Source organism: Lepisma saccharinum, chromosome 1 (assembly GCF_977018435.1).
Source record: "Lepisma saccharinum chromosome 1, izLepSacc3.1, whole genome shotgun sequence".
Classification (NCBI taxonomy): Eukaryota; Metazoa; Arthropoda; class Insecta; order Zygentoma; family Lepismatidae; genus Lepisma; species Lepisma saccharinum.
Window position 1 is genome coordinate 180,803,237 of NC_139229.1, and position 16,224 is coordinate 180,819,460.

General features: G+C 36.1%; 2 protein-coding genes across 6 annotated transcripts in view; both read left to right on the forward strand.

Annotated features, from left to right (window-relative positions):
* The window catches only part of LOC146004733 (alpha-N-acetylgalactosaminidase-like), a 117,071-nt gene extending 109,248 nt beyond the window's left edge, over positions 1-7,823 (forward strand). For all 5 annotated transcript variants that reach the window (XM_083143698.1, XM_083143732.1, XM_083143706.1 and 2 more), the window contains exon 11: positions 4,925-7,823. The gene's annotated coding sequence lies outside the window, so the exon portion shown is untranslated. The remainder of the gene's footprint in view (positions 1-4,924) is intronic.
* LOC145987525 (uncharacterized) lies at positions 1,442-2,020 on the forward strand. Its single transcript, XM_083121904.1, has one exon. The coding sequence runs from the start codon at positions 1,442-1,444 to the stop codon at positions 2,018-2,020; it is 579 nt and encodes a 192-aa protein (XP_082978030.1).
* Positions 7,824-16,224: the final 8,401 nt, after the last annotated feature.

Consider the following 16,224-nt stretch of genomic DNA (forward strand, 5'->3'; position numbering starts at 1 on the left):
TGTGCATTGTATACAGGATATAATTGTTTGTCGCTTTTCCCCATCAAGAACCAGGGTGTTCATTATACATGAACACACAGTAACTATTCACAGCTACTTTCTTCCTTTCACTTTTAACATTTACTGGAAACTTTGCATGAATGGTTCTATGTGTTTCAGAAAGTAACACTCATGATCAGGCAAGGACTCAAACCCAGAACCTTTGATGGTGGGATTGGAGTTGTTGACTCAACACACTTGACCATCGAGGTAGCTGTGCATTGTTAAGAATCGATTGTAAATTCTCGAGTGTGGATTTATGTGGAAATTTAGGGATGTGTGGTGGAATTGTAGGTAGTGTCTGGAAATTGTTTTAAGCTTCCCATTTGCACAAACACACTGCAATGCTGTAGGGAATGAACACAATATGCTGCATGTCTGCTTAATAAATGTGGTCACTATGCTTATCATCACTTTGCTCATGTGCATGATTGATCAGTGGTTTGGTTGGTAATTCACTTTGTGCCATTTCCATATCTTCACTGGGCATTTCCTCAGCTCATTGCATTATATTGAGCATTCTGGTAAATCATGAATATTTGTTTTGCCATCTATTGGTTGTGCTTTTTTCCATTCTCTTTTTGCACGCTTTGATATTTGCATGTGTCCTGCTTTCGTTGTTAGTCTTTCTTTTGTACCAGAGGCATGTTAACAACTTGGAAAAGTATGTAATTCATACTTCAAAGATAATGTTGTTTGCCACTTGTCACATTAGAAAATGAAAACTGTGAATATTTTTTTTATTTCATTACAATACCTCAGATAAGTCTATGTATTGATATGGAATTTCCTCAACTCAGGTTGATTCCAAAGCTGGTTATGTCATGATTTAAAATTATTCCAAATTTGACTATTACACTACAGCACATCAACTTCTGCAGTTTTGCTTTAAAATATTTATTTTTGCCACACAATTTTACTGCATTGTTACTGAAAATGCATTTGCATAACTCATAATACACTGAATCGATCAATGTTGGTCAACATATTATATACATCACCGAACATCCCAGCTCTGGGAAAATGTCAGCTAGTAATGATATTTCAGCAACAAATAAACTAATAACAACTACTGTAAAGGCTGGCACAAAAAGTTGCTTAACACCACCGGTACAAGGCCACTGCAGCGCGAAACGTGGAAATGGTAACAACCAATCGTTGCCAAGCCAAGGGGGAACCACATTGACGGCATCTTGATGTCCGCCATCTTGAAACCAACGTGAAAATTTTAAATGGGAAGGAGCTCATGTAGCATATCATTTTACATGTGCGTTTTCTCAGAAATAATAATATGCAGTTTTATTTTTCTGCTAACTTTAGTTGGTGAGGATATTTTCACAGTTGAAGTTCACATTTGGCGTAATGTAATGGGTTGCTATTTATTTGTTCCTGGTGATCTAACATGGCTCTAACCCTCCAAGAATGGATCGAAATTGTTGTTATAAGTGGGAAGCGTAGTGCCAGGATCAGTGCAGAAGATTTCAGCATCCAGAGAGAGACCACATCTCGCACCACAGTGTTGCATGTAATGCAGAAGTTTAAGGAGACTGGATCCGTGTGCGACAGAGAACGTAGTGGACGGCTGAGAACAGCTACCGACAAAGAAACAGCAACAGCAATCGTGGCATCCTTGGTCACGAGCCCGAAACGCAGTATCCAGCATTTATCTTCAGTGTCAGGAGTCAGTCAGAGATCCATACTTCATGTGTTGCATACTAACAAGTGGCATCCCTACAAAATTCAAATGCAGCAGTTCTTAACTGAGGATGACCCAGACAGGCGGTTACAGTTTGCAGACTGGGCTTTGGCTCATTGCAACGAGGATCCCCAGTTCCCGAAAAGTGTTCTTTTTAGCGATGAGGCCATATTCTTCGTGAACGGTGAGGTAAATAATGAGAATCATCGTTATTGGTCGGATACCAACCCATCATGCACAGATCCTCGTAAGGAAGTCAGTGCGGCAAAGGTAATGGTGGGGTGAGGGATATGGAACACCCAAATTGTGAGACCTGTCTTCATCCATGGTAACCTGAATGGGGAGAGATATCTGAATATTCTCCAGGAAGATGTGTTCCCCTCACTGATTAACCCAGATGGCAAATTACCAGCCTATTTCCAACAGGATGGCATGCCTCCGCGCTACACGTTATGTGTCAGACAGTGGTTGGATGAACAGCTCCCAGGTCACTGGATTGGTCGAAGAGGGCCCACTGAGTGGCCACCCCGTTCTCCGGACCTTATGCCCCTTGACTTTTACCTTTGGGGTCATCTTAATGTCATAGTTTATCAAGAGAAAATCACTGATCTCTGACATCTCCAGCACCAGATCCAACAAGCATGTGCCTGTGTCGACTCTGCAATGTTATTGCATGTCCATGATGACTGGCTGAAACGTCTTACGTTGTGTGTAGCACAGAACGGCCAACACGTAGAGCACATCTTGTAGGATGTCAATTGTGAACTTCAACTGTGAGAATATCCTCACCAAATAAAGTTAGGGGAAAAAAACTTCATATTCTTATTTCTGAGAAAACACACATGTAAAATGATATGCTACATGACCCCATTCCCATTTGAAAATCTGGATGTAATTCCAAGATGGCCACCGACCACGCGAGTGGTGTCAATGTGGTTTTCCCTTGGCCTGGCAACGATTGGTTGTCACCATTTCCATGTTGGGCACTGCAGTGGCCTTGTTCTGGGGGTGTTAAGCAACTTTTTGAGCCATCCTGTATATCACAATGCAGTGGAACCTCGATTTATGTTTTTCAGGGGAACAAGCTGAGAAAACTTAAAATACAGGAAAATTTACAATTGAAGAAAATTTTATAACATTTTGTTTTGTTGGGACCATGAATATTGAATGTACAAGGTGGTTATAATTAAAGTGACGGTGTTCAGAGTGGTACAGCACGGGCTGTAATGAGAGTAGCAGTCTGAAACTTCGTAGATATGCTAATGAAGCAATGCGCTCGCGAATTATGCAAAAAAAAAAAAAAAAAAAAAAAATAGTTCCAATTCTCGCCACCAGGGTAAAAAATGGCGCTGTAAGCAGTCAAAACGTGGTATAGTTACAGGAAATAGGCAGGAAAGATCAAACACACGAGAACAATGATTCTGGCATGTTTATTAGGAACTATGGTTACAAGAACTGTTCAATATGGCCTCCAAATTCAGCAACATGCTGCATTCGTAACACGGCATGATCGACAGTTGCTCGCAGCATGTCTGGTGAAATCTGAGCGACATGTCGTTGTATGCTAGCTTTCAGATCAGGCAGAGACCGGACATGTCCCTGATAGACACGATCTTTTAAATATCCCCACAGCCAGAAGTCACATGGATTAAGGTCGGGGGATCTGGAAGGCCAATCATCTGGAAACTGTCTAGAGATGATGCGGTCATTAGTGAAGGTTTCTCGCAGCAAATCTTTCACGTGGCGAGCGACATGTGGTGTTGCCCCATCTTGCATGAAAATGGTGGTGTGTTCACAGTTCCGTTCTTGCAAAGCTGGAATCACGTGTTGCACAAGGAGGTCCCTATAACGTGCAGATGTCACTGTACACCTAACAGGCCCTCGAGGTGTCATCTCCTCAAAGAAAAACGGACCAAGAATGAAGGAGCTAGTGAACCCACACCAAGCAGTCACGTAACCTGAGTGCAATTGTTGTTCCTGCACAACATGTGGACGAGTGGAACCCCATATGCGACAGTTCTGAGTATTCACTGTACCGACCAGAGTAAAATGCGCCTCGTCAGTCCACAGAATATTCCCCGGCCACATGTCATCCACTTCCATGCGTGCCAAAAACCGATGGGCAAACTCACGGCGTTGTGGAATATCTTGGGGTTTCAATTGGTGCACAATTTGAATCTTGTAGGGATACCAGTGTAAAATGCACCGCAATACCTTGCGAACTGTTGACCAGGGGAGTGACAATTCACGTGCCACAGCTCTAGCACTGGTTGCAGAAGTTGAGGCATGTGCTGCACGGTCAGCTACAGCTACAGCAACTTCGTCCACAACTTCCACGGGGATGGGCCGCCTTCCTCTCCCTGGTGCAACACCCAATTCCTCGAATTTCTTCATCATCTTCTTCAGCCCATTAATTGACATGGGTCCTCTTCTCAGCCCTTTCTGTTGGCGATATTTCCGCAGTGCAGCGTTACTATTGCTCCCATTCTGGTAAAACAACTTCACTAGCAGTGCACGGTCTTTCTTCGCAATAGCCATTGCTTTTTACACGGGAAAAATCAAACTTTTAATGTTCGGTGAACATTCACATCACTAAAGGAAAAAAAAAAGCAACAAGCGTCACCAACAACAATCAGGGAGCTCACACAATGGTTAGGCAATGTCAACGACTTTGACGTCAGAGTTACGGAAAATTCCACGTTTTGACTGCTTACAGCGCCATTTTTTACCCTGGTGGCGAGAATTGGAACTATTTTTTTTTTTTTTTTTTTTTTTTTTTTTTTTTTTTTTTTTTTGCATAATTCACGAGCGCATTGCTTCATTATCATATCTACGAAGTTTCAGACTGCTACTCTCATTACAGCCCGTGCTGTACCACTCTGAACACCGTCACTTTAATTATAACCACCTGTTATAATGCAGAAAAATGTAATATATCGTACATAAAGTCAAGGTTCTGCTGTACGTCTTTTATTTTCATATTTGCACTTGCCACACAATCTGGTTAACCCTTGGGATCAGAACAGAATGGTCATTGATTTGAGATTCCCCGAAAAGCCTTGAAATCATCCCTCTAAATAGCAAGGCAGAGTTGATTATATTTGAAGAATACCAGTTGCATGAAATGACAAAATTAGATGTTGCGCTGCTTCAGTTTGCTTTCAGATTGAATTTTCGTTCTCATTGCAGAGTGACATCTAGTTGTTTTGGGCCAAATTGACTTCACTGTTCTTTGTGTGATCTAAGGTTAAAAGGGCGATGTCAGGCAGTTGCAGCATTTTGCAAGATGGCCAGAAACGAGTTATCAGTGCAAGAGATAGGTGTTTCCAGTGGTTATATCCTGTACTAGTGACATTATGTTCCCCATTTGCATCACTGAGCGAACACTTGTGATTTGTATTTCCGTGCTAAGTTATAAGATGTTTTCAGTTTGTACTTTTCTTCATAGCTTAATCTTATTGCCAATGATTTTGGCAAACTTTTCATTGTCTTTCTGTGGATTAGGTTTTTGGCTTCATGATATTTGCAGGATGTGGTTACAGTATTTTAAACTAGTTTCTTCTTACTATACATTGCCCTCTCATTCTATGGCCCTTTACTGTTGTGACTGTGATGAGAATGTTGTTGACAAGTTTTTGTTGAGTGATGAATGTTTTATTAAAATACAGAGGTATATGTTACATGTTGAATTGAAGGCTGTTACTTGTTACAGTGAAGTGAAATGAAAATATGCAGTGTTTTGCTTAAATATTTAGATTTGTGAAATTAAAATATTTTTATTTGCCTTTTGTGTACAAGGCAGTGACATACATTCCAAAGTAATTGTAAAACGTTGATATCCCAGCTGAAAGATGGAACTATAGAAATATAGTGCTGTGTGTATTTGATCGTGCCTTATGTGCAATATTGAAAAATATATATTTTTGTAAATATATTTGTATAATACACAACTGTTTATAATTGTATCAACCTAATGACAGCATTGCAGTGAACTTTTGGTTGTTGACTATATTGGGTAATATTTGTACCTGGAATAGGTTTTTGATGTTTGCAGCATGGCTATATTTGGGGTGACTTTGGGTGTTCATGCTTTTGAGCTATAGGGAGGGGAACTGAAGCTCAAACGCATACATTCCATAAAGGTATGTTTTTCACTCAGTGCTTAGTCAATTTTCAGTCTTAATTTCACTTGAGTCAGAAGACTAAGTCACAGAAGGCCTATCAGTACAGATTGTAATCATTAAAGCAACCATATATTTCATTCCAATAATAACTTCTGGTTCTTCAATGGCTGAAATTGTTTAATGTGCTCAATGTTTTGATGTACTGCACATACATTTTTTTTTTTTTTTTTCAAGATTTAAATCAACCAATTGCAGATGTAATGCTGCTGTCACATTGCTCCTCATCGAATCAAAAAGCACTGAAATAACTTTTTCTAAATGAAATTTTTGTACAACATAGAGGTATGTAGTCTTTTTAAAAGTCTGCCCCCTTTTTATAATGTTTCAGGTTTTTCTTCATTGATTTTATATTCAAGTTGAATATACAGCATACTTTCTGTGCATCAGTTTCTTCACAAACTAAATGATGTAATTAATACACTGGAAATAAGTACCCACGCTATGTGCAAAACTGATTATTATGCTTTTGTTGTATTAGCTTTAGTGGCAGTGACGACTGAAATTGCTAAAGCAAATATTAATGACTTTTGCAGATAGTGAGTACTTGTTTTGAATGTATTTATTGTGCATTACTGTATTTTCTGCTTCTCCAAACATGAAGGACATTAAATCAAAGAAACTTACTGTATATGAATTTGCAGACTACAAACATGCTGTCCATTGTATGCCTGTATGCCATCATCACATAATTCTACAATACTTTATGAGAACAGAAGAAAGAAAGGCGGCTATCTGTGGTTTCATACTTGCTGACATGCATGAAATGAATCTAAATTACCCTTCCAGTTTTTAACTATTCTTCTATAATCTCATTACCTTATCCATTTGCCTTTATTCTCCCCTTTTTATTTATCTATCTCTGGAAGTAACGGACTCCTATGTGAAAATCTGAAAAAAAAATGTGTTTTCTGATTGTACACCCAACAGCGAAAGAAACAGTAGGCAAATTGTCCACAATCATTTTCATTCGGTCTGAATTACACAATGTGATGGCAATGAATTGAAATAAAGACGTCAATAAGCTTCGAACCAACATACTTTCATTTCTTAAAACAACACAGGATGTAAAATAAAAAAAGTAATGAAAATAGCAGTGGACAATTTGCCTCACATTATCTTTGCCGATGATTGTACATCAACCAATTGGCAATCATTTCATGTAATTGATAGCCTAATACAGCATTGTGATTCATGTTTCTCTTAGTATAGGCTTCCAGTTTCTTTCAAGTGGACAAGTGTATTGATTCAGAACCACAGAAGGCATTTTGTGTGTGTGTGTGTGTGTGTGTGTGTTAAATATTATCTTCCATTTCTAGTATCCAGTTCTCCCATTGTCATATTCTTGCTGATAGCATCCCCCATGCATTCAAGAAGGGTACATTTTTAGCCAATGATTTAATCATACAGTTACAGATTTGCTGAAATGTGCACATGGAAAATTTCAGGCCTTTTATTTAGTATGTACAACGTAAAATGTTTGAGCGTAATAGTGATAAAACATGCATACCTGTACACCCAAAGAAATTAACCCAGCGAAAGAGTATCATGCTGATGTATATATTTCGTAATGTTAGCCATGTGAATAGGTAGATAAATGTAAACATTTTAAATTTAGTTGTGTGCCAGTGATACTTAGATTTGTAACTTTTTGTAATACAGTGTTTGACTTCACGACTGTCTACAACAGTTTCTCAAGAGACTGCAATAAACCATTTGTGAATTGAGCAACCATGCCATAGAGAATTTCATTTGTGGTTGTCAATCATTTCAAGTAATATGTGAAAAGTATAACTTTAATTTTTTTATTGTTATACTTTGTACTGCATTTGTTGTCAATAGTTCTGAGGAAATTCTCAGAAAGTTTTAATTATGATGTAGCAGTCAAAATACATCTTTCTATGCCATTAAGCTTATTGTATTTTATTCTCTGCAACCCTGCTTTTTCTCCTCTGTTTTTCCTTGAGTGATGTTGAAAGGGTGGGGGGAGTGAGTTGTGTGTATGTAGTGGATGAAAGCAAAGAGGGCCAGAAGGGGGTAAATAGTAAATAATAAGGAAATAGGAAACATTCATCAGACACTGGAAAAAATTTAATTTTCGTGGCAGTATCTTTGGTCATAGTGCAAATAAAGATGGCGGAAACGGAAGTGCAAGTTTGACCTGTAAAGTTGCCAGGCCTAGATCAAAGATACAGTTGGTACAGATAAATGTGTTTCTCTTGCCATGCTTGTGAAAACTGTGGGCTGGGGTCAATGTGAGGAGAAGGGAGAATTGAGAATGGTGATGGTAGAAGGGTATCTTGGTTGGTAAACTTACTGAGTGGCCTGAACCAGACCAGCGTGGTTGCACTCATGGCTGAAATGTAGGCCATCTCAAATCTTTCTATTGGTGGATTGGGGTAAGCACTAACTAGATTATCGCTACCTGAAGACAGCCATTGAAAGGAATATTGTGATCATTGTAATGGTTGCAGGTCAAACTTGCGCTTACATGTTCACCATTTTCCGTTTCCCTGTGACTGAAGTTGCAGCCTTTGCCTGTGAAAATTTATTACACTTACATGTGTGTGTGAAAAATAAATCATCTCCTTCCTAGAAGGAAGAAGTAACAAGCTACACACTGTTATTTATTTGTAGTAATGTAAGTTCATATAAATTGGGAGATGTGACTTCATTTGTTAGATGAGTGCCAAAGTCTTGCACAAAGTCCTCCCCATGTCATAAATGAAGTATGTATGTTTCTGGGTTTGACAATTACTTTTTACCCAAAATACCAATCCAGGATTACCACTCACCTGAAAAGTCAGAGAATTTCATAAAAACTGGAAAAATAAGGGAAATTGTGTGGATTTTGTGCTTGCCAGACACATGTCCAATTTTTCACCGACAACCTTCTTGATTCTTTATTTTTTTATGTAAAATATTTTTATATTTGGAATTTCATATTTTATTTTTCTTCAGTGATCTTCAATGTTGATTAAAATTAAATAATTTGATTAGTGTGCAAAAGTTGGAGATTTTATATTTTAGTACCTTGAAGCATTATACCATCTTGTTAAAGATCCAGAAATTTTATATAAATTCAGTTCCAGTCCAGGAGAGCAAATCAACAAGTGTAAATGTGTTTTGACCGTAAAGAACCTATTTATCTGTAAAGTATTTCAATTCGGTCCAGGATGTTTTTTTCCGGATCAATTTAAATATGGTCCAGGAACCTTTTTTCAATTAAACAATAGGCAACTTGTACTGAATTTAAATGGTGCAAGGAAAAGGTTCCGGTACTGCAACGGAGCAATGATGGATTTCGAGGTTTAAATTCTTACTTTTTTTGGCCAATCTGCATGGATTAAAGGCTAACAGAATTTTCTGCAAAAACCCCGATGCTCATTCATTTCTGCCCCATGGAGTATTTTTCTTTTCCATTTAGTTTTATTGGCTCTAAACATCAAACGAAGTAAGGAAGTGGTTGTGTCATTTAAGTACCGACTAATTGTTTTATTTCATTGAGACATGTTATAATCGTGTAAAATGTTCACAGCAGGCCATCTGAAATACTGTGAAACCTGCCAAAAGCGCAGAAGAGAAGAAGAGGAGGAATAGGTGAGAGGGGAACAGGAAAATGACACTGCATTGCAAGAAGAAAAGTGTGGAGTGAAGACTTACCAAGATGCTCTCAAAAGTTTAAAAAAACTGCAGCAATTTGCTCTACTACCAAAGTCAATTTAAGATTTCATATCAGATATAATACCCCGAACCCCGGTCCCTCAACATCAGATTCAAAGTAACAAATGGTCATAAGCAGATAATCTTTTTCTTTTTAGCCTTTATACTTATTAGATGAGCTAGAAAGGGTTCTGTTCGATTTTTCATTAATGCCAGTGATCTTAACGTAATTTTAGAAATTATCTTTAAAATTGTGATTTTTCTAGTACTTTTTAAAGTTTATCCTGCAACTTTTGAATAATTAAGCAAGGGGAAATTCTTTGGAATAAAAGTTGTAGCAGTGCAAAAAGCCGAACAAGGTAAATGTCAGAATTCATTTGTCCGTGCATGAACTAACCAGCTACCAGTCGGCACCACCATCGATGCTAAATCCTAATTTTCTCATTAACAATTTAGTTTAGGTCTCTATTAATCAATGATGATCAATTGTACCTGATTTTCTATTTTATTAAATGCCTTTCCCTTCTTAAACATGTATAAGAAAAATCGTATTTTTAAAGTCATTACTTCTACATGACGTAACATCATTCCATATGATCTGTGATGGATGTACACTAACTATTTTAATAAGGATGTAGAAGAAGGAAAAAGAAAAACAATAGCTTATTGTGCAAATTTTTATTGTAAAAACTGTCAGAAGTGGAATCCAGAGCTTTTTTTTTTTCGTGTTTCGTCAAATCCTGAAAGGTTAGTTATTTATTAATTCCTGCTCACTGTTTATGTAAAAATCATTTACATGAAGTTAGTTTCCACAGAGAATAATTCCTAGCATGTCTTCGTATTCTGAATTTTGCTTCATTTAAGTAAAAGGCCATGTGTTAAAAAAAAAAGAAAAAGAAAAAAAAACGTCTGAAAGGGTAAAGGTTCGATTTTGTAACATAATGCTATTTATAAGTTACATAGGAGGATAGGAAGCCAAGGAGAATAGTGGGAATAACTTGAAGTTTGTTTGAAGTTCAGAAAAGCTCAATTATGCATGTTATAATGCAGAAAGTTGCAAGTTATAGCACTCCTATTTGCTACTGCATGACGTCTATTTCTTCTAGCATATAAAACTTTGTCAACATGTACAGGAGATGAAAAAAAGCGTGTAAATATTAAAACGATGAAACCTAAGGTAACGGTTCCTATCATTCTATGATTTTTTAAAAATTCTCTAAGCAGGAAGACTAATTATCGTAGAATTTTAGCAATCATTGTCACACGAAATTTGAACCTTTTTTAAAGTAATTAGCACTGTTTGGATTTTAAAAAAATAAGTTATTTATGTTGAAAAAACAACTTTAAAATTACCTTACACAAGCATGGGCGCTTCCGAAGGACAATGTATTTTCCATTGACAAGCGACTGTAAGTATTGTAGACTAGTAGGAAAGTAAATCGGAACCTTAGTAGAATGCATTTAGGGAATTTATTTATAATGCTGAGAGAGCCAAACCTGGCCTGCCTAACCTAACTACGAAAGTATACATTGAACCAAACCATAAGTAATCGCTAATGCTCCGCAGTATTTGTTAACAGAAGTAATTCGAAATCGGACCATGTTAAAATTGCATTCGTATCATGATGAAATTACAATAAAACAAAAGATACTTGGGCCAAACTTGACATACTTAAAACGTACAGATTGGAACATCCCTAAGCACATAGGAACATCAAACTTACTCACATAAGGATGAAGTGTGATGAAAATAAAGATCTACAAAGAAAACAAAGTAAGTAATCAGAAAACTTCAGTATGTACTTATAGACATGAGAATACAATTAATGTACAAAATTCATGTGTGGCATGATGATATTGGAATTTCACAATCAGCACTTTGCTCCCTGATTGAGGTATGAAGTAGCCGTGAATGTAAATTCACACCAGATGATATTATTTCCCTTCGTGCATTAATTTCAAATAAGTGTCTTTACACACACATTCAAATTTGAAATACACATGCAATTCATATTTACAAGCCGAAAGTAATCACTAATTTTGGAAACGAAATGAGTGAAACTAACCTACACGTGCAATATATGCAAAATATTTACCAACATTTACACATGTGTTACTTTAAAGAACAATCCTTTCTCACTGGTGCCACGGGAGGAAGATTTTGTGTTTCAAGTCACATTTTAATCTATGTGCTTTAGTCCAACACTACAGAATTATGGATGTTACTTCTATTATTAATAATAATATATTTTGTTGATGGAATCATCTAATTATACCTGTAGTTAATCTTCTTCAGAAATATGTTGTCGTACCATTTTTATTGGAAGCACTCCCGGGAGTAGATTCCATGATCCATCCAAAAATTGCATTGTTAGCCAGTTGTAGGTTAGGCAGTAAGCTTCAGTGACTCTTTCTAAAAAAATAATGTGGTAAAACTTTGCTTCATATGTGTGCATTGCCACACACTGTATGGTACCATAAGAATTTGTTGTGATGAGGAATAATGTGAAAATTAAGTAAAAAATAATCAATTGAATGGTGACAAGCACAAGATTTTCCGCAATAGTTAAAGGAGCTATCATAGAATGGACCCTTATACATTTCACACTACTTTATTCAATGAGAGAGAGAGAGCTAAACATCCTTTCTCCTCTTTCCTTTGAGAGAGAGAGAGAGAGAGAAGGGGAGAAGGAGTCGGGCGAGGCAAGAGAAGAAGAAGAAAGAAGAGAGAGAAAGAGGAGAAAAGAAAGGAGAAGAAGAGAAATATTCAACAGATACAGATAGTGATCTAATGCATATTCATTTTCAGTAACTTTTCTTTGTGATGACACGCTTTGACCTTAGCTCACAAACAACTCTTGCATCATGTAATTTATCTTTCTTGAGTGACATGAAAATGCAGAATGCTTTGTCTTGCACAGTTATATGTTTCTAAAATAATTTTTCATGTTTTATTTTTCTTGTAGAGCTGAGATATGGTTGGAGAAAATATGGGGAAAGGACTTGAGGCACAAAACACACAAAGTTTGTGGAGACAATTTTTCAGAGAAAATGTTTATGAATTCTAATAGAAATAAGTTAGTGCATGATGTATACCCAGATATAGAACAAAGTAAGTATATTGCATTTCTTATGGAATAACATTGTCATCAGTTATGGCTCATGCATAAGAAATGGTATTTTCCCTTTTCTGGATTAAAAAAATATATGCTTTAGAGATAAATTTTGCTTAAAGTACATAACACCTAACAACACAATACATTGCTTGAGGATGTTAGAAACAAATGTATTTAATGTTTCACTAAATACTCCAAGCAGGGTGGATGAAAAAAGATATGATTTTCAGCTAAACAGTCTTGTAAAATATTTGAACAGCTTGATTAAAGGAAATAAAATGCACACATTTTTCTGTTTGAGACTGTACTTATGTGAACCTACTATGGAAATTTTTGTTGAGTGTGTGAATGATACTTCAATAATTTCAGTAACTTTTATTCCAGTGAAAGTCTGTAGGACCTCAGTAAGTAGGGTTACCAGATCACTATGAGGGAAAAGTAGGACATTATGTCCCAAAATGTAGGACATAAAACATTCACAATAAATAATACACATTTCTAGAACACGTTAGAAAGTAGTGTACAATTTACACTTTTCAACTTTTAAAAAAAAAGTGATTTCTTAATTAATTCTTATATGCAAAATTTCCAAACTTGTAATCAATTCTAAACGATACATTTCTCACCACACGTTTTAACCCATACTTCTCAGAGGAGCACATTTTTTACAAAATTTCGGGTTTAGTCAAAATATATTTATGAGATACTGAACAGTCAAACTCTATGAAATTAGCTATACTAAACCTCAGTGCCAAACTCTTTTTACAGACTTTCTGAAAAAAATATTTCTGTCATGACTCCATTTTCTGATGGTAATGTAAGTACTCTCTCATTATGAATGAGAATGGCAAACAAATATCCAGCAATACCATAACTTGAAATGGTTCTAGAAGTTACAACTAGGGTAGTTTTTAGTTCAATTACTTTGTGCTCTATACCCCCTTGCTTTATAATCAAAATATTGAATAAGAATGGGAAACACCTTGTTCCATCAGTATAAACCCCAAGGCGAAAAGTTACATCATCAGAATGTGGTCCCAAAACATTGTTCATTAAGTGCTTCTGTTTTTGTTCTAAGATAAACTTTTTTTTGGGGGGGGGGGCAATACAGAATCAAAATAAATTTCACTATTGAGTTTGGGAGTGCAGCCCATAGACTTGTAACTTGCATGATTTCTATTTTTTTTTAAAACTGAAACACGTATTTTCCTAATAAATATTATGTGATGCTCAAAATGTAGGACATTTATGATATTTTTTAAATTCCTCCCGGACGCCGGACATAAGTCTGAAATATAGGACATGTCCGGGAAAAACCGGACGTCTGGTAACCCTATCAATGAGATCATTCATACCTTATGCAAAATATATTAATTACTAGTGATTCAATAAATATATGTATACCTGAATAACAATATGTTTGTTTATTTTCCCTTACATTTGTTATTAGCAATAGAATATAATGTTTTACATTTTCACAGTATGAGTACTAAATCATTAAGAGTAATGTACTTACTCTGAAACTATTCTCTTCTTCTGGAGTATTTCAACATGTAAATTCATTCTTGGTGAAGTATAACATGTCACCATAATAAGTGTCCGACCAAGAAACCTATCAGTATGACTATCAATGGTTTGCCTCATGGAATTTCATTAACAATATTACTTTAATATTCAATACACTGGAAATTAATTGATGTAGGGTTTTAAGGATTTCTTATAGTCTTTTACTCTATATTCCATATGTTTGATGCTAACAATATGATTTATATATGTAATTGGAAGTAAGATGTTTGAAATGAATTTTGGGACTTGTAGGCATATATGACCATATTGGGCCATTCAAGGTATGTGAGGAAGAATCCTCTTATCTAATATCCTTACTTGAGTTTGAACTGTTCTTTTAGGTCTACTTTATGCACAGAAAGGCTAATTGGGTTGAACCTACAGTTTAATGTGGGATCCGAAACACTATGGGTCTCCACCAGGTATTGAACCCATGCCTGAGTTAAAAAAATGGGTGTAAAGAGACCCTTGACAAAGGTTGAAAGTTAAATGTTATCAAGACTTGCAAAGGACATACACAAAACTACGAACTTTCTCAGATACAGTTTAAGAGCCCTGCTCTTAAAAAGGTAATACATTTGTTAAAATCATTATCTCCCAACCTGGTCAATAATTGGTAAGATCAAAAGTTTGAGGTAAGTATAATCTACACATTAGGTAGGAATAAGCCAATCACTTAACATTTAGACATGGCACATTGGATGGTCTAGCCCTTGCAGCAAATGATCATGAGTGAGACACCTATGTTCGATACGAAGCCAAGTTAAATTTACTTTTTGATGGAAGGGGTGGTATGAGAAACATCAATCACCAATGATCGACCTGATAGTGTGAAGCTTGAAAGAATGATTATCACTTTCTTTTAGACTGACTAGAAACATGTGTGACATTATTTAGAAGCTGATAATGAGTAGCAGGGATTTTGTCAATATGTCATCACCTATGGGTGAAACGTTGCTGTTCATTGGTTCATCTCCAACTGACATATGTCACGTGTGACTATGGTGTGAAATCTCTCTAAATTGCAAAAAATACTGTTGGTTTCTTTGTCATCATCTGGAAATTTGCACATTTCTTTTGTTTTTCAGTTTAACTTTAAAATTCATGTGCAATATTTATTCTGAATGCATGGATTGTATCATCTTCAGTACTGTATTAAGTGTACGAATATATAAAATACATGTCTGTGCAGGATAAGATCTTTCAGTGGTGTATTTATAATTCCATTGTGTGTGTGTTTAGGAGTGGGGGGCTGCGAGTGTGCTTATCTAGTTTGATCCTACATACTCCATGACTGCTTTGTTTTGTATTCTAAGACATTCATATTTCGAGTCCAGATTTTTGTGTAACTATGAAATATGTAATGCCATATGATGAAATTGTAGTCAATATGTAGAGTGGTTCCAGTAAGTAACTTCGAACAAAACTCGCTTGTATGACATATTCCTACTCTCATTCTAGATTAAAAATTAGGGATGTTTGACAAATAATAAATGAATAAGCATGCAGTGATTAGTTAATAATATATCTTACAAACATCCACACGTTTTTAGAACTGGGTTGAAATTACTCTCATGCAAACCAGAAAAGTGAAATTTTATACAACTTCGATTGATTCATTGATTTGGTGTTTTAAGTCCACTTTATTCACAGTAAGGCCAATCGGGACTGGACCTACAGTTTAAAGTGGGATCCGAACCACTATGCGTCTCCATATACAACTTCGAGATGAGGTGGTTGCTATATAGGCATTCTAAGTTAACTTGTGTAAGATGTGATCTTTTCGTACTCTATTTTTCCATAACTATTCATTATCATCATCATAGTAGTTTTTACAGAGAAATAGACTGATAGAATTAAAACAATTACAATTTTATTCCAGAAATTATTCTGTTTGATAACTTCCCCAATGAGTTGTGTCACTCATAGCTATTATTTTATTCTATTTTCTCATGGCAGATGG

What these genes read in the sequence shown, in the direction of transcription:
- LOC145987525 (XM_083121904.1), top strand. Translation starts at nt 1,442, where the DNA reads ATGGCTCTAACCCTCCAAGAATGGATCGAAATTGTTGTTATAAGTGGG.